This window comes from Hippocampus zosterae, chromosome 10, assembly GCF_025434085.1.
Source record: "Hippocampus zosterae strain Florida chromosome 10, ASM2543408v3, whole genome shotgun sequence".
In the NCBI taxonomy this organism is placed as follows: Eukaryota; Metazoa; Chordata; class Actinopteri; order Syngnathiformes; family Syngnathidae; genus Hippocampus; species Hippocampus zosterae.
Genome location: NC_067460.1, coordinates 10,946,954 through 10,971,873, shown reverse-complemented (window position 1 = coordinate 10,971,873; position 24,920 = coordinate 10,946,954). Strand labels below are relative to the sequence as shown.

Here is a 24,920-nt window from a genome sequence, read left to right as displayed (position 1 = left end):
ATACATCCCCTGCTGGATCTTTTTGAGGGCGGAGTTGATTTTCACCTCCCACTTCAGATCCTGAGAGACAGGACTGCCGAAATTGTCTCTTTCATGCAGCATTCTTTTTCTTGCAAGATACAGTTGCTTCTTTTGACTACCGTATTTTCACGACTATAAGGCGCCATTAAAAGTCTTAAATTTTCTCCAAAATGGACAGGACGCCTTATGGTGCGGAGCGTCCTTTATATGCGCTGAGTTCCAAAATCTGACTGACAGCTGACACGCTGTTTATATAGAGAAAAGGCGGAAGTGACTGTGGCCAGGCATGCGGGAAAGAAGTCGGCCAATCAGGGAAGGGTGGGCGTGTATATATACATATATGGAGAGGGAGAGAGAGAGAGAGAGAGAGAGAGAGAGGGAGAGAGAGGACAGGCAAGCTAGTCCGCCAATGGTGAAGGGTGGGCGTGTAAGTGGACGCCTCAAGCCAGTACCGACACTTGTATAGAGTGTGGCAATGTGCATTGTTGCAAAACAACTCCGGTTTTGGTTTCTAAGTACCCCTGAAAATAAATTTGACAAAAAGACACGCCTACGAAGCTCAGTTCAAACTTAGAGCCACCGGTTATGCTTTTGGCATGCGTGCCCATCTCACAGCAGCGGTGAAAAAACAAGTCAAGCAAATGAACTCTGAGCTTGCCGTTATTCCCGGAGGCTTGACTAAAGAACTCCAACCGCTGGACATTGGCATCAACCGGGCGTTCAAAGTAAAGTTGCAAACGGCATGGGAACAATGGATGATCGGTGGCAAACACAACTTTACAAAGAGTGAGAGGCAGCGAGTTACGCCACAATACGCAACAACGAGAGGGAACGCGGCGTTTTTGATGGATTACGGTACTTGCACAATTCTTTCTACACACACACGCGCTGCCACCATGTTTCGCTCTGTTCTTTACTTTCAAATGTGGGAAAGCTTCACACGAGAGAAATGTTGACTTTGCTGTTGCTACTCCTTCTTTCCGCTCGGCAATGCGTAGCAACTCACACTAGCAAGTGATGCATTCAATGACAACTGAGATGTGCAGTCCTCTGCTTCTGATACAGAGGATGAGGACTTTGATGGATTTCTGGGTGATGATTGATCGAAAAACGTGAGAACATTGTACGATGGCTAAATAAAATACACCCGAACTCAGTTCTGCTTTCGTTGCCTTTTTAAAAACGTGTTTTTATCTCATCTGTATGTCTTGGCATGCTACCGTATGCTTCAAGCTAACGTGTTAGAGTGCGCGCATGCATGCCGTATGTTTAAGCTGGCGTATGTTTTACCACTGTAAAACTGCGGCCATTCGTACGGTGCGTCCTGTGTATGTGTAAAATACAGAAATGTCACCCATTAATGACACTGCGGCCATTAGTACGATGCGTCGAATAGTCGTGAAAATACGGTAATTGTTTGGCCTTTTCGCCTTTTCTGAAGAAGCACTCCAAAGATGGCTGTTTTGTACTCAACTTTATCAAGTGACTGAGACAAACTGTTGGACTCGTGGAGAGGCACAGGCAGTTTCACCTAATTTCCAAAGACACATGGACCCTTGCCAGTCGCTGTCCGGTTGTTGGGGACCGTTAAACGGTGGCACAATTTGCATGAGGAAAGAAGCTTTCCACAAAACAGGAGCTCAGAACATTCAGAAAGACAGTCCCATCACATTTAGTCAAACATAAACACAGACAAGACAAAAGACTCACCAAGACAACTGTGGCCATAATGCACCATGAAGTCGGCTCCCAAGGCTCGGGCAGTAAAGTCGTCCAGGCAGCACGCCCCGTACGTTACATCTCCCATCACGATGGTATCCGCTTCCGTGAACCTGCCGCAAATGCACACGTGAACATTAATTAGTCCAGCCCTGCAGAACTTGCGCACCCCCACTTTTGCCTGCCAAATACAAATTGATTCTCGCGGGATGTGATAAGTAGGGAGTTTAATAAGATCAATTGCCGTTTCAGTTACGATGCGACATCAATGACCAAGTTGCAGCATATCTGGAGCATTTTTCGAGCAGGCGTTGGCGTGTGTGAGACACCGTGTCTACTGGTTTGAATCCACAAGTCCACTCCATCAAGAGAGGCTCTTAGGTAGTATCGCAATTTTATTAAGATCCTGTTCATCCATTGGAGTTCCAATCAATAAAGTGCTTCCTCAAATTAAGGTTCAGCTTGGATGTACTGGATAAAAGCACTGGAACTAAAACTGAGGCGCTGTTAAGTCAGTCAAATGTTTTGAAGGTTGACCATTAGCTACTTGTTACATTTTATTTAATACGATTAGTCTGTGAGGACAAATTACAGCCATGTATAACTAATATATGTTTCATTTGGAGTAACTACCAATCAATTGATTTATTGCCATTTTTATGCATATTGATTGATTCACTTATTGGAAGCTAGTTATACAAGGAAAAGGTAAAGTGTTCAAATGTTCAGGGTTTTGCAGTGTTTGATTTCATTTTCTGCTTACTGTTAGGAATGTTAAAAAAAGAAAAAAATTAGTGACATCAGGGTTCGACATTAACGGCGGCCCAATGGCCCAGTGATATTGTCGGGTCGCCCCAAGTTCAGAGATGCTGGCCTGACTGGCCAGGCATTTATGCACTGAATGCTCGTGTGCATTTTGGCTAACTGAGTCTTTACGCTTCATTAGAGATCCACAAGTAGGCTTACAAAACCAGTTTTACACTTCGTTAAGTATTGTTGCCAATGAGGGCCAATGCTACTTCTGGCATCAGCACCACAGCTCGGTTCATGATGGCCCGACAGGGCCAGTCAAGTTCAATGTTTTATGATGGCACCATTTCATTTTCTCCTTATTTCTTTTATTTCCTTCCTATGCTCATTATTTTTTTTTACCTATGCCACCTAATTGTGTCTCACCTGGGATGATCCACTGCATTGTTCACAGCATTATGGCAAGAAAACAGACACACCGTCTTTAAGCATGACAGAGTAAGCTCAGCTCTGTGGAAGAAACGGATGACTCGTACTCTCCTCCTGCCATTTTACAACGCAGTTAAATCCAGACACTAAAGAAACAAGACACATGGCGTGTACACGTAAGCAATTTAGTTTGTAATGGATTCTCAACGAATATATTGATGGCATCATCATCATATCTTGTCGCGCCAGTACTGGATCCATTGCTTGGCAGCATCACTAGTGTCTAAGAGGTCTTGATCTGTGCAGGTGGGCCCCAGTTCACAGTCCCGAAGAATGTGCTCCATTGTTTGTATTGGGTGGCCACACGGACATTCACTGCTGAGTGAGAGTCCCCATTTATTAATGGCATGAACCGACAAAACATGTTGCAGGAAAGAGAATACTAAACACCATCGCATTCACCAGGACAATAAACTAGTCAGAAAGGATGCTTTACAGTTTGTGCAAATCACGTGTCAGATCTTTGGCGACACAGAACAAAACACGATGCCATTATACAACTACCTAGGGACTTACAGAAGACTTGTTAAGAAGAAATAATCCATCCCACTACAGATAAACAACATGCTTCCATTGCTCTTTATAGGCAAATTAAATGCTAAGACAAACCGTAAAGGTTAAGTAAAATGAATTAAAGTCTGAGAGGAAGCGGCAGGGGAGCGGAAGCAAGCCCGAGGCCTTGTGAGGGTGGTAGATGAGGAGGTGGCTGTAAATGGCTAGTTGTCAGGCGTTTCAGGCTTTATTCTGACAGATTTAGGTAAGACAGAAAGGTAGACGAGGGATGGGACAAGGTGCCGAAGGGAACGTAGTCAAAGCGATAAACAGACGGACGGGGCTGCAGAGCGAACACTCTACAGCAGGCGTGTCCAAAGTCCGGCCCGCGGGCCAAATCCGGCCCGCGGTCGAATTTCATCCGGCCCTCGGCCCCCGTCATAAAGTCAGTGCCGTCTGGCCCGCAGGTTGGGCGCAATGGAACACGTGTTGCATTGACTGAGGTCTCGTCGACTGGTGAGTGATGTTTCATAGAGTACTGCTTCCCTCTAGTGGCTAAATGAGTAATAGCATTCACTAAATGAGTAATAGCATTTAGACACTAGAGGGCATCACTCACGAGTTAACAAGACATCGCTCCGTGTTTATATTGACTGATATGTCATATTTCAAATTCCTGTTTCAAATGAACCAAAAGAAATTCTTAAGATTGTTGAATGTAAAATAAAAATGGAAATGTGAAACAGACTGGCTTACTAAAATTTGTTGAACAATGTAAAGAATGTCAGCCAAGGTCGGCCCCCCGACATTTTACCACATAAAATCTGGCCCCCTTGGCAAAAAGTTTGGACACCCCTGCTCTACAGATACCGACGGGGTCTTGATAATCAGCCGCCTGCTGGCCAATCTTTCACAACGACATCCGTTTGGTGTGTTTATCCCCGGTTCTGCTCCTCACAAGGGGCTTCAGTCAAAGCTTCTATTTAGCGTACCCTCTCTCGCTTTCTCTGATGTAATCTGTTTTGCAGCCTCCTGGGGCTCCTCCTCATCATCCCAGAGTTTCCACTGCCTATTTTCAGCGTCCCTTCTCCCCCCTAATGGCTGCTCTCAAGTCAAAGGCGGGAGCAGCTGAGCCCTGCAACAAACACACGGGGCGACTCATCTGGAGAATAAATATTTGCCTTCAAAACCGGAATCACTTACCCTCTCTATCGTCAAAGTTTTGTCTCCGTTGTGTGCATCAAGTCTACCGCTACACTTGGCAAACATTCTCATTCGCGGCTAACTATTGTTCTAACATCTGACTTATGGCACGAGCAAGCGCCACAATAAATGTGCTCAAATAGCGGCCGGCCATTTAACAGACACCCAGTTATTTGACGAGTGTGTCATGCGCTGAAGAAAAATACGCCTCCGCTAAACACATGCGGAAGAAAAAAATGGTGAGTATGTACTCTCGCCTCCAAAAGTACTGGAAGGGCAAGGTCGATTCCTTTGTTTTTTTTTCCTGGATGCAGAAGGAATTTGGGTTCATAAGTCCAGCTTTTATTTCATGGTAATTACATGCAGTGTTAAACACCTCAGCATAGAGCACCGTTTGTTTGAAGCCACCCACTTAACAAGTGAGCAAAACTATTGCAAAGGACATCATTTAATTAACTTAAAAACAACATTTCATATTTGGTGGCATAACCATTACTTGCAAAAGTTGCATGAAACCTTGTGACCCACTGAAATGCTTTTCCGGGCCTTTATTGCAGCCTCTGTCAGATCGGTTTCAGTTTGTTTGTTTCTAAAGGTTTCTCCCCTGAGTCTCCTCTTCAGTAGGTGTAATGCATGCTCTATTGCAGAGGTGGCCAACCCGAGGCTCTTTCATTGGTTGAATGCTGCTCCCGGGGTTTTACATGACCAGCGTTGAAAATGTGTGTCTGTGTGTTTCAGTTTTAGTCATGTGAGGGGCAGTTCCGGCTGTTGCTCATCGTGAGCGAGTGCATGGTTGGTGCCCGTGTGCATTGCGTGCGAGCCTGTGTATATGCTTGCACGTGCGCGATCGTGGGAAATTGGTCGCTTCAATCGTCGATCTTCGGTCAAAAAAGTTTGCCCTATCTGGCAAGCTGACCCAAGTAGTCACCACAGCAGCTGGTATGCAGACAGTGCCTGCTTCGAGTGGCAACAACTGAATACAAGCCAGATTTGAAGAGCATTGTTCAAGAGAAGGAATGCCAGAATTCCCTGCACTAAGGCACTAAGCAACATGCATAGTAAGAGAAAAACGTTATATTTTTGGTTTTGGACTTGGTTGAACTGAGAGTTTGTGTGTGTGTGAGACAGTACACACAATATTCATTGTTGAAAATGATTGGCCTCTGGTCTTGGTACTGTAGGAGTCAATTTCTGTGTTCAGAGGTCTGTGTGTGTGTGTGTGTGTGTGTGTCTGTGTGTGTGTGAGGAAGAGATGGGGTGATGTTTGTGTGTGCCCATGTGTATGATGTGTCTCTTTGCAGCAACACGGTCAAAAAAATTGACTCTTATTCTCGAACTGGTTGGCCACCCCTGCTTTATTGGGTTAAGATCCGATGATTGCGTGGCTAGTTTAAGACCTTCCACTTTTCTCCCCCATTGAGGAAGTCTTGTGTGAAGTGTTGGCTGTGTGTTTTGGTTTTTGGGTCACTGTCCTGTTACATGATGACATTTCCGACAATTAGTTTGGTTTTCTGAAAACTGCCAGACAAAACGGTTTTCTCGACTTCAGAATTCATTCTGCTGCTGCCATCATTAGTTACTTGACAAGAGGACATGATGACACTACCGACAATAGGCTATGAGTAAAATGTAACAACACTATCTCTTCATTAAACAACAGATGACACAGCATGAGCAATAGAGGGTGCACTATCTTGCTCAAGGACACGTCGATCCAAATTCACAAGGTCAGGATTGTCCCCACGACCTTCAGATTGGGAGCCGCCAAAGCTACCACCTCAGCAAAGCATCTCGCCAGTCACTATACTCATTTTTGGTTTTTCAAGTCACATTGAATATGAATGGTAAGATACCAGCAAACAACAAATATTACTCTCTCTATTCCATTATTGAGCAGTAGCTGATGCATTTGGCATTCTCACCATTTGTGGAAATACAGTTTGCCCTCGATTAATAAAGCAAATGCAATGATAATCCACAGCAGCACAAGCAGAACAACGCACGATGCGATAGGAAACGTATCTAATCAGCCATCAATTTACCTGATATCCCATTCTCACTTTACCTCAGTTGGCGGCGTCCATCTCGACATTAGCATAGCCGGTATACTCCACTGTCATGATAATAAACGCTATGAATTCGATTATGGGGCCGATACGGGACACGCAATGCCACACGGACATGGTAGGGTAATTAGGGAGCTGCGCCTGGTCCCGCATCCCAACGGGACGTAGGCGATGAGATGGAGCAAAAGACTGCGAGGGACGAAATGGAAAGAGCATCGGTGTTAATCAAATCCCCCTTATAATACGTCTCATACAGGAAACACTGCATGATAGTCTTTAAACGTATAAGGAACAAATTAGATGAAAACGTCATCATCGTTTCCTTATCTCTGATGTCAGAAACCTTCAGAGTTTATTGTATGGTTTTACTAATTTGCGAGCCAACCGAAATGTAATTTAGATCTAATTAAGATGTCAGAGGAAAGCTTGAGAACTGCTTAAAAGCTCCTCCTAATTAAGTCTTCAGCGCAAGTCTCGATACGAATGAGAAACTACAGAGCGATTCAAATCTTTGTAAGAAACTCATTTGCCACAAAAACACATCTCAAACAAGACGAGTGTATTTCATGGAAACATATGCGCTCCCACGCACAAAGGGTTTAGTGCGAGCAGATTTGTACCGTCCTCCGGTTCGAGCAACAGTTCAAGAAATTAAGGAGGTTGGCAAAAACAGCCTCTGGCATTATTATTTTAGCGTGGCGGGAGATGTACTAGAAGCAGGGTCAAGATTTTGGTTTGGCATTGGGTTGCACTCCATGGAGATGTCACAGCAGGTGAAGAGAAAACAAAACACCTTGGGTCCGTCCTGGGGGAGCCCAAAGTACTCTCACCAATAACATCTAACACCTGGCAATACAACAACAGATGCAAATACCTTCGTTTGAAATCCCATTAAGACATGTATGCAGAGCGTCAGCATTATGAACGCTCATTCGCACACATCCGACCTGGGCGTTATCAAAAGCCAAATATTTCCTCTGGGAGGGCGGGGAAAGAGAGCCCTATGGGGAGAACTGACATCATCGGAGTTTTCTTGAGTAACAGTTGTCTTCACGGTCGACTTTAATTGAATCCCACTGGAAACATGATGCCTAAGATGGACATTTGCGTTGATATGAGTGATTCAGCCGCGCAGATGCTTTATCACATGCGGCAATGACGTGCCGTCATATTTAGTAGACATTTGCAGGTGACATTGGAGTGGATTTTTACTCCTGTCCCATCACACTCCCACAGAAAAAAACCCTGTCCCGTCCCAGAATATAGTAAAAAAAAAAAAGAAAAAAGAAAAAAAAGAAACAAATTCTGTTCCATCCTGCTCCTACGATGTCCTAAGACAACTCCCACGCCTGTCCTGTTCCCATTCAGAGTGACTCTTACTACTGTACTGCTCCTCTCTTGGAGGTCAGTTACATGAAAAATGGCTGTGCATCCGTCCACGCCCCCCCCCCCCCCCCAACCCCCTACTTGACAATCCTGCTCCCGTGAACTTTTTATCCTTTACCGTCCTAATCCCGTGATGAACCCTTTCAGGGACAGCGGTGACGAGAGTGGACAGCTTATGTTATCAGGTTACAGGGTGCATGAAGGGGTTAAAGGTTAAGTTGACTCCCATTCTGTGGGAATTTTGGAAAATTATTCAGCTGCTCAGTTATCGGAATTTTAACCTGCCTAAAGTGGGAATCGGCATCGGCCTCAAACTACAACCACAATGATAAATATATTGCTGGATGAATACCTCTGACATTGTCAATCAAAATATTGTCAAGGCAGAGTTTTTGAAACAGTTCTTGTACTGAAGCGCACTCCTTAAATTGAGATCAGCGCAACACATTTCTAATTAGGAGAGATTACAGTATAATTAGTATATGACCTTTGAAGTAAGGCTTATATATAGATCCCTTTACAACAACCTCATGTTTTGGCAGCAACAAAATATTTGCTCAGCGCATTAACAAATGAGAGTCAAAGGCACTTTTGTTATCTTAGCAAGTTCTCCCAGTGGCTGTGCGACTTTCCTCCAGGAGCTCCCTTGAACTCCAAACAAATGCAAATTGTAGGACGGTAAATGTTGGAAAATTGGAAATCCATCAGCCTTTCACACACTGCATGCTGGGATGGCCTCCAGCATAAGTTATCCACATGCTCCGATCCATCGCTATAATGTGTCGCATCGACAAATCAACCAATTATGCTCCAAATAGCTTTGCACTCTTGTCAGCGGTTCTCAAAGTGGAGTACAAGTACCACTAGAACAGATTCTACTTGTCGTGTCAATTATCCAAATTGTGTATTAACACTTGAAAGATTACAGCTCAAAAGTGATGATGACCTAAGTTGAACGTAGGGCTGGGCAAGTTGCAATTGATCGTCATCAATTGAATTTATTTTTCACAGATTAGGAAGAATCTATGCCTTTTAGTATTGGCTTTTTGTATGCGTTCCTATGGTGTTAATATGTAAATATTCATTATTTGGAGGAACAGCACCCGCGGAAAGTCCATGCTCATTTTCCAGTAGCATGTCAATGGGATTTTACATTGACTTTAGCATTAGTGTTGGTGATTGTTCTTTCATGAAGCATGCATGGCTTGTAATCAAATATACAATGTGGGTCATTCTTTTTGTCGTTCATTTAATTTTACAGTCAAGTCTAACTGGGATGTCAAAGTACCGGTAGTCCAATTTTGATTTCAGGCTAGCATGCTGCATCGCGTCAAAAACTATGCCCTTGCCATTCATTATGCATCTATCAAGTGTTGACAGAGGATAAATAGTGTCACTTCATTTTACTTTGATGGAACTGTTTGACTTTGCATGCACCGTTTTATGATTAGACACTTCGCACCTGGAGACATTTAACTCACTTATTTCCAATGCATGGAAAAATTTGCGAGAGGTTCCCCTGTATTTTGTTGTATTAGCATAATCAGGCAAAAAGGACTCGTTTCGAACAGTAACCGTGTGCTTGTTGCAACCATCTCAAGTGGTCAGTAAAGGGAGGGTTTCTGTCCCCGTTGGGCTGCCGGTGACTTTTTTTTTTAATGAGAACACAAAAAAAGGGGACGGGGGAGGGGGAGTCGGCAAAAGCAGAGATGGAAGGCTGCTCGCCTCGGAAGCAACTAGACAAGCAGGCCAGTGAGGTGCGAAGAGGTGCAGCAGCAGCGCTGCTCTTGCCACAGTTGTCAATGGTACTTTGCCAGCTGACAGCTCAAATAAGCATGTGCACTGCATTTGCATAGTCACGGGCAAACCACCCCCCCTTGGCTCATTTTTTAGTCCATTACATTCCAGGCATCAGTAACCATCAGTCGATGTGATGTCCCTGATTGGGCTTTTGGTACCAGCCTACAGCAGAAAAGAATGGGGAGCACGGTCGAGGTACCGTCATTTCCCTTTTGTAAAAGGTAGTTCGTATGGGAGAGCAGGCTGGGAGAAAACATGTCTATGTCATCATACCGAATGTCCTCAACAAACTTGAATTGATGCTCTGTCTGACGTCCAACTGAACAAATAAAACAGTAGAGTGAATATTTGAGGGAATACAACATCGTGGAACTTGAGTGGAAGTGAGAGAGAGAGAGAGAGAGAGAGAGAGAGAGAGAGAGAGAGAGAGAGAGACTTTGGAGATTCACTCAAATTCTTGACGGAGTTCAAAAGATTAACACAATCAAGTTTTATTTACTTTCTGTGGCCTCTGCTCATGTGTGCGGCCAAACTTAGAGGAGTAAGTGGTATAAACATGGACAAACACGGACTAGAGGTAGTTTTAACCTGCTTGGCGCTTGTTGGATAAATGCAAAGTCATCTGCGCACTTTGCAAAGCCAATTTGAATACCATATTAATTGTATGTCTTTGGTGCTATCATTTCCAAGTAAAATACCCCACTCAAGTTTCCTACAACACTGCTGAATGATGACGCTCATCTGCAGAACGAAACATTTCAGCAAAATGTTTTGAGAATTCTTTCAGTGAAAAGGATTTCAGAAATATGCCGGTAAAGCGGAGTCACTTGGGATCGTTTGATTCAACGTTTGCAGGAAAAGAATTGTCTTCAAGAATCAAAGACAGCAATTAGAACAGTCGGTAAAATCTATGTGTACTTTTAGTTGATGCATTGATCCAAGATTTGCCGCTTGTGAATATTTGTGAGAGGCTTTGTTTAAAAAGAAATAAATAAGTAAAAATCCAGGAGAAAACTGCGATGAATCACAATTCATTATGAGAAACTGTCCAGTTAATTGTTTTAAAATTGGTGGTCGCTGAGCACAAAACATTGCAATTTTAAGTGTTATTTAAACTTGAGTTTTGGTGGTGCGATTAATACCTTTAAAAATGAATGAATGAATAACGGTGTTCATTCACCATGATTGCAATGTCAAAATAATTAATTATGATCATGATTGTTTCCATTCTCGTTCAGCCATACTGTACAGGAAAACATTTTGTCCATACAGTTTTACTTGATACCAACGTATTCTTCTGGGCGCGACTTTGACACATTTATGAAGGGGGCTAATCCAAACGGCGCATGACACGGCCGTAAAAAAAAGCTCACTTTCACCTCATCCATCTGCTTGACACGACGCTCAATAACTAAAATAAATAACGACGTGACTTCCTTTGAAATTCGCTAACACATTTCCACGGCTATCGGAATGGCGCTGTTCAGACCGACATCTCAGCCCATTTTGCCGTTGTCGTGCTGTCGTGCCGCATTGTGATACTATCGCTATCAAGGGACACGTACGGTGATATTGGGCGTTTGAGTTTGATTTCCGCACTTAGTGCACAAGGGAGCAGTCATTCGGGAAAGAACAGATGCTGATGGAGCTTAAACAGTCACAGCAACAAAAAAAAGGGGGGGTATATTTTGGCGAGGATGACAATGATGAATTTGTTAAACGAGCAAAGCTGCTATTTACACTCTGCTTCCTGCGAGCGATACACGGAAAATTAGCGTTCAAGCGCTTCCCTTGTCAAACGATACATTTACTTTGATTTTATCGTCGCCCCGAGAGTCACGGCATCCGTCTTGTAGGGTATTTAGATATGGAAAATGTGAAACATGTCTCGCAGGAGTCACTGATCATCTGCCAGGAATGTTGCATGTGCAGAGAGGGACGCAACGCGAGGCAGCGAGTGCCAAATAATGCTTAGACAGATGTTTTTTGGTAATACCATGTGATAATCCTTTCACTCTCCAAAATACAAGATAATTACTGATCGTTTTGGTGAGTGTACGCCAACTGCCGTGACATTTGTACAGCAGGCTTTTAACAACATCCACCCATCCATTTTCTGATCCGCTTTATCTTCAAAAGGTCGCGGGGGTGCTGGAGCCTATCACAGCTGTCTTCGTGCAGTACGCGGGGGACACCCTGAACGGGTTGCCAACCAATCGCAACCATTTGCGCTCACACTCACACCTAGGGACAATTTAGAGTGGTCAATCAGTCTGCCATGCATGTTTTTGGAATGTGGGAGGAAACCGGAGTACCCGGAGAAAACCCACGCAGGCCCAGAGAGAACACGCATACTCCAAACAGGGAGGCCGGAGCCGGAATTGAAGCAGATACCTCTGCACTGTGGAGTCGATGCGCTAAGCACTGGACCACCATGGAGCACAAATTGTGCAGCAAAAGATGCTGAAAGGGTGCTGAACAAAACCAGGGAGCGAAAAAGCAACCGTTATTAGAACTTTGCCAGCACAGCTTGGTACTGTGAAAGCTCAGGGAAGAACCCGGGAAAGATAAGACTAAATGAAAACTTCTGGAAAAGGAACCCAAAGGGAAGGAGAAGGTAAAAAGCATTTGTGATGTCATGCCATGAAAAGAACCCATGCTGGTTTGAACCGTGACCTCATTTCACCGTCGTAATAGCCCTGCGAGGGGAAGAGCTAACTCTAAAGTGGCCCGCGTTTGACACCCCTTGTTGTAAAACAAGGATCTTTTGAGGTTTGCTGAACTGATGACTTGGATCGTGAATAACTCGAGTGATGATTGGTCAACAGTTCCCAGATACATGAACACAAGAAACTTGTTTCTGATTTGTTTTGTTTTTCATACTCCAACATATTAAGGAAATGTCAATACTGTGCATTCTAATGGGTTAAAATTGATTTGATATCCAAGTGAATCGAGTTGCACAACGGATTACTTTGAACGCACCAATGGATTTGGAATTCATCACGATCAACCGAGGCGACGCGTAAATCCTACAACTACTGTTGGCCACTCAATGGCAACAATTGAGAAGACGCACTGTGTGAACACGTGAAAATAATGTCCTTGCATCTCTGCGTTGATGCTCTGACAATGCTATTTTCTCAAGCGGGCTGCTTCACTGCCATTTAAGCCACGCTCCTCGAGACATGAAGGATGACATGGAGCGCTAATGATTATGAAAGCTCTTTCTGGTTGCAATTGATGACGCCACATCCATCTAATTCCTATTTTGCTCATCCCCAAGGCCAATACCCATCATCTGTCACTCGACTAGTTTAAATCATTTCGGCCTCTGCCGCTTCGTTTTTTGGGGGGGTTCTCTTCTTATGCCGCTTGTCACAATTTCCCTGGGATCCCGTCCATCATTTCATCTCTCGTTGAATGTGTCTTGATGAAATTGTCCTTTATTTACGGCCTAATGGTATGCTCCGCCAGGCTCTCTCCCTTTTTCACTCAACAGCAAGCGTACAGGGTGAAACAATCAATTGCGGCTCTCGGTTTTCCTGAGCAATGAAAATAGCGAGTTGTGTTTTTTGTGTCCTCCCCAAACTTGCCAGAAGAATTGCAGTGACAGGATGTTTTCAAAGCATATGCTGAATTCCGCTCCATTTTACAGTCCGTGAAAATGGTTTCTCATCTATCCACAATCACGAGGACGTGTGGGTCAGCGCTACACAAGCAGAAGCGATCAAGGCCACGACGAGCGGTGGGTGGTGTAGGAAGGGGAGAGAGAGCGCTGTGTAACCTTCAGCACTGAGCACTACTTATCGAGAAGAGAGGAAAATGTGTTTATACGATTGCCTCATAAATGAGGATTCAATCTTCTAACGCAGATGTCATCTTCACGAGTGGAACAAGCAACCGAACTGCTGCCGACACCTGCGCGCGCTCATTACTATTGCCACTTTTCATTTGGAAGCCAAGGGGAACACGATGAGAAAAAACAAACACAATCATCACACTTTGTTATATGTCTTTGTCCATGTTAAACAGGAGGTATGATTTCTCTCCCTCCACGCGTATCTCTGAATGGAATGAATCTACTTTCTTGGCATGACAGCTCGGGTAATTTCCATGTTTGAGCTGTCAAGAAGGTAGTGTATTCTACCGCATCAGAAACAATTGGATTTTCAAGTCTGTTCGGACACCATGTCCTCCCAGATGAGATGTGATTTGAACTGAGCGAGATCTTGAGCGTTTTTGTACATGAGCCTCTGTGGGATAGAGGTGTCACTCTTTCATTTTACACCCTGCTGTCTTGTTACCACACTATGACATCGATTTCACCTTATTTAAAACAAAAAAAAAAAAAACATGTTGTCATTTTTGGGAGGTAGGCATGGTTACGGCAAACGAAAACACAATTTTGGGGGTGATGTTTAACAAAGCATCAAGTTTTTAAAAAGTCATGGATGTGGCAATTAGAAAATCCATCCATCCATTTTCAGATCTGCTTTATCCTCACAACGGTCACAGGGTGTGCTGGATCCCCTTCCCAGCTGTCTTCAGGCAGTAGGCGGGGGACACCCTGAACTTGTTGACAGCCAATCACAGGGCACAAATAGACGAACAACAATCCTCACTCACACCTCGGGGACAATTTAGAGTGTTCCATTAACCTGCCACACATATTTTTGGAAATGTGGGAGAAAACCGGAGCACCCGGAGAAAACCCACACTGGCACGGGGAGAACATGCAAACTCCACACAGCAAGGGCGGAGCCAGAATCGAACTCTGCACAGTGAGGCTGACGCGCTAACTAGCCGACCAAAGGGCCGCCCCAATAAGAAAATGTCACTCGAAAATACTTGAGGGTGAAACTACGTGACCAGACAGCAAATAGGTCCCGAAGGAATAGAATTTAAACACCTTGAAAGTAATTCTCTTTTGGGTTTGGGAAAATGGAGGCAAATGTACAGCAATTTTTGGTCATTTCTCCTGATTAGGGTCATGGACCCTATTCGAGACAATTTGAGCAGCTGACAGGAACAACCCGGGGGTTGGGCTGACTGTGAGTCAGTCAGTCACAGCATGGAATATATCAAAGTATTTTTAGGGATAGACATTTGAGCAAATGTCTTTGGTCAGTGAAACAGAAACATGGGTGATCGAATTATCAACTGTCATTTAGAATTCACTTTTAATGGTGATTAAATCAATCTCTCTCATATTGGTTTTCAAGCCACAATGAGGGTGGCAACACCGCCTGGTAGTGCACTACATTTTCCTTCAATTACTTTGAGTTGATTCATCAACAATCAATTCATTACAATCGACAGACTTGTTCTTAGTTACACAGTTGACACTTTTTTCCCTGATATTTATTAGCTCTGTCATCGTACCAAAACATTTTTTTTTTCTGTCAATGACTTTTGGAATTGGGCAGATTTTCAGTAACAACTAGGAATGTAACAAAACCAGACTTAAATCGGAAAATTGTTTTTGATTTAAAAGATGAAAGTACAACAAATTGAACTGAAACAATCCAATTCAAAATACATGTATTGAATCATCTTTTATTGGAGAGAGATGTCTGAGAAGGAAATGGCATATTTATAGCCCTGACAAGTTCATTCAAATGTATGCAAAACGATGGCAAAAAACTCCCTCTGAAACCGAGCCATAGCGTTTTGAATCAAATGGTAATTCCACTGAGTCAAACCAAATCAAATTGTCACTTTCAGACCGAACCGTCCTTGAATCATTTCACACATAACGAAATCCGTTTAAATCACCCGTGGTAACAACACACCAGGGGTGAGTCTGAAAATTGTCGGCAGACCTACCCTGATTGGGAGCGTTTGGGATCCAGTCTTCTTTGTGGGAAAACTGCAACTCAACCATGGCAACAAGTGAGCGAGTGACATTTTTGATACCTTTCAACATCACACCCCGCCCTCTACGCCGACCTGCCATACCCAAATTCTTAAAATTATTGACAACAATGCTGATTGTATACCTGCCACCCTGACACTTGGCCATTTTTTCCCTCTCTGTGATTTCTGGTGACAACCAGCATGAAAGCTTGCTTTGGCAATATGAAAGGCATTTGTTGAAAGCTCCAAGTCCGCCTTCCTAATGGCAGTCTTGACATTTAACCTGGGAGGCTGTATGCTACGGCTGCCGCTCCCTCAGAAAGGATTCTAGCAGCTGTCCAGAATACAGATGGACCCATTTTGATGGAGAGAGAGCGACGACGATGACAAAGGACCCACAGATGCCTCGTGGCTGTGTGGGCACCCTGTATCTTGATTTACCAACACATTGCCTGTGACAGGTCTGTTACTTTGAGCCATCCAGTGCCCAAGTTTGACAGCCCTCTAGACTTGTACATGATGGAGAGAGACAAAGAAGTAGAGTATGTCTGAGGAGCCGTGGAGCCCTCTAATGGGGGGAGGGTGGGGGGTTGGCTCAGAAATATCACTCAGTAGTTCACCTTGCTCGCCAGTTCAGTCCTGACAGCTTCGCGTTTTGATACATTCCTTTCATGTTTGCCGCTGTTCACTTAAAAATGTGACGTTCCAACAAATAGATTTTTCGGAAATCCAACAATCGACTCAAAATGTGAATGCTGTAAAGGTCACAACTTGGAAACTAGAAAACCTTTCATCCAAAGTAGTCCAAAAGCTTGGGTTCAACTGCCATCATAACGTAAGACGTCAGCATATTGCTGAAACCTTCAAAAACATGACTTTTATAAAAAAAATTGTTTATTCTGTCATCATATAGTAATTTCCACAATAGTCACACTATAATCATCAAATATTAGTGACAGAATGGCACAAGGGGAAGCTAAATCCTGGCCAATTTTGTCTTTTTCTCTTACTAAAAGGAATATTGCTGAAACGACTAATTTACATTGTACTCAAATACAAAAAAAATTTAAATAAAATAAACGAAAAAAATGTTATAGACAATTGTTTTTGAAATCATTCTTCCTTACTTTAAAAACTAAAAAGCGATTCAACAAATACTTGCAGGACATCTCATTCTAATTAGTTTTGCAGTTTTTTGTGTGATAAACTTGCAAGCACCTCTTAAAGCATAATGAGACTTCAGGATTACAAAGAGTTTTTATGAAACTCTGAAGTGAGGAAGCGATTGTGTTTCTGCTCGAAACATTCTTGCCGTACGTAATTTCATAATCATGTAAGTCTTTTAACTTCATCATGTTTGATTTTAGAAAGAGCGGATCCGTATGAGCATGATTATTAAGCATGATTAAGTCTTATTCAGAGTAGAATTATACACAATAGGACAAATAGCGAAAGGACAAATAAATTATATCAAAGGCTTTATGATACAAAGGTATCTCAATTTACATACTATTGCCATTGTTTTGGAATTTTTACCTATTATGTAGTTGCTACGTTGTTCGTTCATTTGCTAAATGTTAATTTATTATGTAGCATAACTCCAAGGAACTTGTTTCAAAAACTTGTTCAATATTAATGTTGCCCCTCATATTCTTTCTGATTCAGTAATCTTAGGAGACAATTTATATACACCAATCAATGACTGAAGATTTTTCTAACTCTCGTCCAACTTTACACAAAAGTTCATTTGCATTTTTTGTCACCCAAAGCATATTTGTATGAGCTACAAAAATGACCGTTTTGAAAAAAATATTTGTAACCCTACAAATTTAATTCATGTCTAATACAAACAGTTTGGGAACTATAACTGACCCTTGTGGTATACCACAGTAACCTTTCAAAACTGACCCGGTATGACTCATTTTTACACATTGTTTTTGATTTTTTTCCAAATCGCATTCTCGTCATGAATAGGCAGCATCCCATTCGCTACATTGTCTTCAAACATTGAAGGTTTCATCTGATAATTCAGGAATCATCTGAACATTTGAGGCTCTGAAAACATAGTATGGTGAGTCAGCCGTTTTGTTAGTGCACCTGATATGACAAATGGAAAACAAGGTCTGGGCCATGGTCGAGCAACAAGAGTCAAGGTTATTTTCGTGTAGGGGTGAAAAGATGCCCGGCTTTTCCACGGAATTGCATTTTTCTTTCTGCAGTATTTTGCACTTGACCGCTTTTCTTGGCACTTGTATGTCAGACACTCAAGTATCACATCCCATAAGGCAATACCTGTACAGAGTGAGAATGGGGTCATGACCGCCGGGATACAGTAACAAAGCTTCCGGGAGAGGGTGTGCGCACGTGTGCATTTTAACAACTTGCGTGTCAGTTGAGAAACATTGAGTCTGAGCAGATGAAGACTTGTGGGTCATATACAAAACTGTAGCAAATCTAGCCTCGGGTCAATGCGTGTTGCTTTTGGCCACTATTTACAATTATTATGGAGATTTGGTGTGACTATCAGCTCAGGCTCTTTTGCATTTTAAACGCTATTTATAATGGGGCTTAGCGATGGTTACAAATTGCAAATGCCTGAAATTGTTGCTGAAGATTGAAAGGCAGGGCTGGAGGACATGTCTGTGTGGGCTTAGTTACACGTCTATCTTTTTCCAAGAACCTTTTTTTCCCCCTCTTCCTACTCTTGTTTCTATTTTAATTTTTTTTTTTTTTAATGGTGGGTCCTTTTTGACACTATTTTTTTGCGGACAAAAAGGAGCTGGTGGCTTTTTGACATCACATAGGTGACAAATGTGTGGGAGATAGCCACTAATTGATGCAAACGTGATTCCATTTGTAATTCAAAAGGTGATTCATCCTAAAATGTAGTAAATGAGAACTCAGTTACCCTGAACAGAATCTACTGTTACGAGCAGCATAATCAATTAACACCAAGTGTTGATTGTGTGAGATTGAGTCTTGATTAATCACAGCCTGAAGCAATTGAGGCGACACACGAGTTAGCAGGTCCCTTGCCTGCGTGGGGTTTCTCCGCGTACTACGGTTTCCTCGCCACATCCCAAAGACATGCATGGTATGCTCCAGCACGCCCGTGACACTCGTGAGGATTAGCGGCTCGGATAATAGATGGATGGCTGGATGGATAAAATAACTCGGGCAAAATGAAGCAACAAACGAGGATGGCGATTTACGTGTTTCCAGCGATATTTGAGGCGATGAGCGCGCAATCAACTCATTTGCGCAGTTGCGTAGTTAACGTCATCGTGAAGCACAAGTAGGCTTTGGAGTTCAGAACATTCCGATTAAAAAAAAAAAAAAATCACCAGACCCAAGAAGATAACGTAAAAGGGTGATTATAAGTATTCACCATATTCAATCATGGACATTCTATCAAATGCCTGTATCTAGTTTAGACCATTATCTATCATTCACTATCATGAAATTCATAGATTTTGGTGACATAAATGGACATGTTTGGATAAGTTCTTACAAATGAAAAGATGGGGAACTGCCAATCTGTCAAAGGAAGGAATCCTCTTGCTCACAACCGCTTTTCACTTTTTAAAAACCTTTGGGATTGTGTGCTCAATTTGTTGATGTGTGATGCGTCTGGCTTGAAGCATACCTTGGATTAACTTCCAATCGATGTAGCATCCAAAGGATTTTTACGGCAGGAAAAAAAATGGTCACCATTAAATGCCATGGTCGTCCCCAGGGTTTGGACATTGCATTTATGTGGCTTGCTCACTGCAGCTCGCCTCGCTGTCACCCGAGCAGCAGCACAAGAATGTTCATAGAGGTATCTTTCAAAGCTACAACGAGACAGCCGTCACCATCAAAAGCAATAAAACACATGGTGCGGTGACAGCGCATGAATCACTGCCTGTCTGCACAGGCTATCGTTTAGCCGGAAAGCTTTTTTGTATACATCTGTGACTCGCTGAAAATGTCGAGATCAACAAACGAAAGAATGGCAAGCAAGAGAAAATCAGATACAGTATAGGGTGATTGTGTGGCAATAAATCAACTTTTGCTATTCACTTTACTCTGACAAGATTATTTAGACTACAATCGATCATGGGAGTTCAGTGAATATTCGATGCGCTGGTCTGTCCAATTTAAGCCAAGAGACAAAAATCAGCCACCAACGGCAAAACAAGTGACATGGCAAGTGTAACAACACTCACACTCCATCAGCGAGGTTTGCACTATCAAGAAATCAGATGAAATCTCATGGCAGAATAGATAGAGTGGTTTCAACCTCACATCTATTGTGTGTTTTGCAAAGTCAGTGTATCAACTACAGCTGCCAGCTTATTCTCAGTAGGAATTAGCTGACCATTCCACAGAAGCTCCTTACTCGGAGGTGCGGCTTAGCCCTTTTTATTTCCACACTGGCTACAGTGGGCCTCTGCCCGGTTGATATTAGAGGTAAGAGTCGAGCTTGTCAGCTCATAAGCTGGGTGACACAAGATCGACTGCCTGCCGGGCCAAAGCCCAAAGGTTACATTGCTGCCTCGGTCTACACCAGGGGTGTCAAATGTACAAGACAATTTGGCTCGGTTTAAAAATGAGGACGGCCGACTGAATAAGTAGCCGCATCAAATGGCTGATGTTAATTGTACACAGTGGCAGCCAACAAACTTCTGGCTTCCATTTATTGTTAAGCTACACGGATGCCGTTTGGAGGGAAATAACTTTCGAATCGTCTTAACGTGGCTTTTTGTAAAAGGTTTATTTTATTGTACAGCTCAGATCTGGTGCTTTTCAAGTTGGAACAGAGTGACTTTGAAAGACAAAGTAATATAGTTCGCTGAGGTCATAGAAAGTGGATCAATACACGAGCTTTCATTAGCATTAGCATCGAGCTTTGGCGCCACTCAGGTCAAGCAAAAGCCTTACCAATAGACGCGGGTCGCAATCTGGGCCTCTACCGGACATGCGGAGCAAGTCTTGTATATTTGGATTTTACAGCACAAAGCACTACATTATTTTCAGCGACTTTTCTTATTTTTGTTCTGTTAAAGACAGTCATGTACATCATTATGTGGGTGCCACCGTCTGTTCAGACTCAGTCATCACAGTTGAATGAAACCGTAAGCAAAGAACAAGATGATTAAACAAAAGTAATAATAATGCATTTTTATTTATAAGCGCGTTTCAAAGCACTCAAGGACACTCTACAATCAGGAACAAGAACAAAACCACTGATAAAATTAGAAATAATAAAACAAGAGATTAATTTAAGATATCCTTTATTTGTCCCACACTGGGGAAATTTACAAACTGATAATAATAATGGCAAATGTGTGCTGCCAAACCCATTTTGAAATGGTGGGTATTTCTCAATTTTACTTGAAGCCCTTGCTGTATTCCTTTTAAGTCTTTGCTCTGTTCCTTGAAAAGACGTACAACCATTTATTTTGATTGGCGCTTTTTCCTGCCACTGCATAATTTGTTTCATTGTACCGTATTTTCCACACTAAAAGGCGCACTGGATTATGAGGGGCACCTTCAATGAATGGTCTATTTTGTAATTTTTTTTCATATGTTGTATGCACCGCACTATAAGACGCAATCTACAATGCATTCACGAGATGGAGCTACACTCAAGGAAATGCCAACACAACTGTAGCAACGCCACTCGAGCGAAGCGGGCCTCAGCAGTCCATCGTCCGCTGCTCTCTGCTGTGCGTGCATTAGCGCAAGCACGTACGCACGTGGTTCAACCAATCAGCGCTAACGCAATTCACGCCACAGATCAAAGAAGCTTTGAACAAACGACAACAAATAAAATAGCTTAGCTGACGTCAACAGCTAAGATAGCTTAGCTGTTGTCTGGCGTTGCTACTTAACGATCAGATGTCAGTCAAACTTATTTAATAAAGCAGTGACACAGTTCACTTAACCAACAGCAAGTTATAACATTGACTCGTTAACATTGAACTCTCTTGCCGCTGCTCTATTTCCGTGTTCAACTGCGTAATCCGATCGCCCTAAATGTTCACTCTGCGTTGTAAGCATGTTTCTAGCAAGGACCCATTATGGGGTCGACTTATTACCGTAATAACCATACACAAGGTGCGTTGGATTTTAAGGCGTGCTGTGAGCTTTTAAGAAAATGGAAGACTTTTAGGTGTGCCTTTTAGTGCGGAAAATACGGTATTCATTTATTTTTTTGTTCATTTTATCGTGTGGTCTATACAAAATATGTATTTTATGAACAAATGGAAAGCAAGTAATAAAACATTGGCATTAATTGCATGTAATTAAAGAAAATATGCTAAATTGATACATATAAGGGAACAGAAAGGCTTTTTTTAAAAATCAATTTATTTACAGTTACTTTGGTTGGACTAGAGACCAGGCTGGCCCAGAAATAAAAATCTGCATAATATTGACACCGATTGTTTTTAAGTTGTATACCATGATTTTACTGGTCCTGCCCACTTGGCAATAGATTTTCTTTTATGTGATCCATGAGCTAAAATGAGTTTGATGCCTCTGGTCTACACATTACCTGAGCATCCATTAATAGGCTGATAGGTTGCCAATAAAGGATGGTGAAATATGCCTTGTGGGACCCCTTTCACACTGAAAAACTTTGTTAGGTTTCTCAGGGGGGATTGCCTGTGCAGTTACCTCAGCCTAGCCTCAAGGTGGAAACAAATGGAAAACAGGGTCTGGGCCAACGATGGTCAACCAGAGTCTGTGGCCTGACATTTTAGAGTTTATAGTTTCATCGTGTAGATGTATTGCAGCTGCCAATTTGTCCTGAGTAGGAATAAGCTGACCATCCCACAGAAGCTCCTTACTCTCAGGGCAGCTAAGGCCTATTTATCTTAACTGGCTGCTGTGGACCTCTACCCCATTGATAAGAGTAGAGCTCGCCAGTGCATAAAATGGGTGACAAAAGAGAGCCTGCCGTGGTCCAGGCACTACCTTGTCATCCGGGAGCAGTCAGAGGTTGACAATCACGGAATGTCGAAACATGCCAAGCGGCAGCATTTCGGGCGGCTTCTGGTGGAATTCCTTGGCCCAACCAATTAGTTTGCGACAAATGAACATGGGTTCGAGAAAATTAGACTCACTCTGAGATCACCTGCCGTTCTTGTCATCTTGGGGTAAATGACCAACGCAACAATCAAACAATGTTCTCTGACAAGATTCCACCGCGGGAACTTGCGACCCAACAAACCTTTTGATGCAAGTCAAAATTTTGACGGGATAAACCTAATTTCCGAGCATTTGGCATTGAAACTATTCTGATTTGGTATTGCTGTCATCCAACTTGGCTGCGTGAGATCTAATATCCACTGAGCCATAAAAGTCCATGGAAGCACTGGCCATTATATCCCCTTATCTGGTCCATCTTATAAACAGTTTTGTATTGACTTCACATCTATAAATGGAACCCACTCTGGGTGTTCCATGACAGAATGCATTTTCTTAAAGGGGACACTGAGCAGGCCGCCTTCCTGGGAAGCGTCGGCAGACAGAAGACCTCGGGGATAACAAGAAAAAAAAGACAACGAGTAGTTTTTGTCTGCATATTCCATCGTGGGCCCCAGGTGAGTGCTTTTACAGAACGGGTACCTCTTTTCACAGCCATTTTCATTTCGTAAAATGTAGGCCAAAATACAGGGTAACAGACAAGACAAACTGTTATGCATATAGGACATCAATATGGAGGCGACTCACACTGAAGGAAGGAAAAAATTTAACATTTGGGCTGTCCCAGTGATGGAGTGCTGCTGTGCAACTCAAGGGTGCACAGACTGAAACAAGATGTAATTAACAAGAAAAATATCTTCTCTGTTCCTCGAGTATTAGTGTGGGATGTGAACACCGTCCCAGACCGGCATAATCATTTTGTACAGAAGCCCGCATTGAGTCAGAAGCAGAGAATCACGATAATGCCCTCGTTCGACTAATGAGCGCCGAGCGGCCCGCCACGGATCAAGTTCGAACGCCAGCGGCTTGGCGTCTGCTCTTTCCGCTGACTGGCAGGGGCTCAGCTATCAAAAAGCCATCTAAATACAAAATTTCCCCAGCTGCAGCATACCTCTCAATGATGTCTGCGATGACACAGGCAAATAACTGCAGGCCCTCTGGAAGCTGCAGAGCCACTGGAACGAGAAGAGGCACACAGAAAAAAAAAATGATGTACTTGTGTTTTGAGGGATGGCAGGCTGATGGCAAATAATCGTCAGGCACCAAAGCTATTCATAGGCCAGTGTGCACTGCTGGCAAGGAATAATGACAATTTCAGGGCAGTTTCCCTTCTGCCACACTTGCAATGTTGGTTTATTTTACAGGCTGATGGGCCGTTGGAAATATAGCGTGAACCAACAGCCTTAGCTTCATCTCAAGGCTTCTACCCCGTCACTCGGTGCCTGATGGTGTGGAGCACCACCTATGCTTTTTAGGCATCTGTCCAATCATAATCATTCACGTTTTGTTCACATCCCCCGGGCTGGACTTGGTCTTTCACTCACCAGCAAATATAGGCCACATTGTTTTTGTCCGATTCAGCTAACAAGGCCCAGAGCAAACTTAAAATATGGATGAACTGATTGACAAACCACTGATGGTCCGTCCTCCTGATGTTTTCACATGTTTACAAATGAGGGCCATCCCATCTCCTGATAGAGCATGCCAGAATGAGAGGAACCAATAATGAAAAACATTTTTTCCTGGTTTCATGTTAGCGTCAAGAGACAGATTTTAATAAAGCGCCAAACCAACTTGGCCGTCATCATCTGCTGCACCCTGACAGCAGGCGGTGAAGTGCTGCCCTTTTCACATGCATACTAATTTAAGGAAGGATTACAACAAATGATGACAGGGTGAATATTCTGCAACATTTTGTCATGTAAATGCGGGGGCGGTGATGCATGAAAGGGGGCGCTACTTCTAAAAGCCAGTTGGCACCTTGAGGAGAAATATTTTAAAGCAGGTTAAGCTTTTAATAAACATGATGTCTATGACCAAACTTCCAATAATTACTGTGGAAACTAAATTTGACCAAAATTAAATAACCTCAAAAGTGAATCCACAGTCACACAACAGGGAGCAAATAAAAGTCCACTAGTGTGTCCTGTATTTGGGGGG

The 24,920-nt window shown here is 43.0% G+C and overlaps 1 protein-coding gene across 1 annotated transcript in view; it reads right to left on the bottom strand.

The window, feature by feature from the left end:
* Positions 1-24,920, bottom strand: part of dph1 (diphthamide biosynthesis 1) — a 279,042-nt gene that overhangs the window by 35,518 nt on the left and 218,604 nt on the right. The window contains exons 4-5 of the mRNA XM_052077525.1: positions 23,872-23,935; positions 1,732-1,853 (exon numbers count right to left, since the gene is read on the bottom strand). Of these exons, the coding sequence (XP_051933485.1) occupies positions 1,732-1,853; positions 23,872-23,935 (186 nt within the window). The remainder of the gene's footprint in view (positions 1-1,731; positions 1,854-23,871; positions 23,936-24,920) is intronic.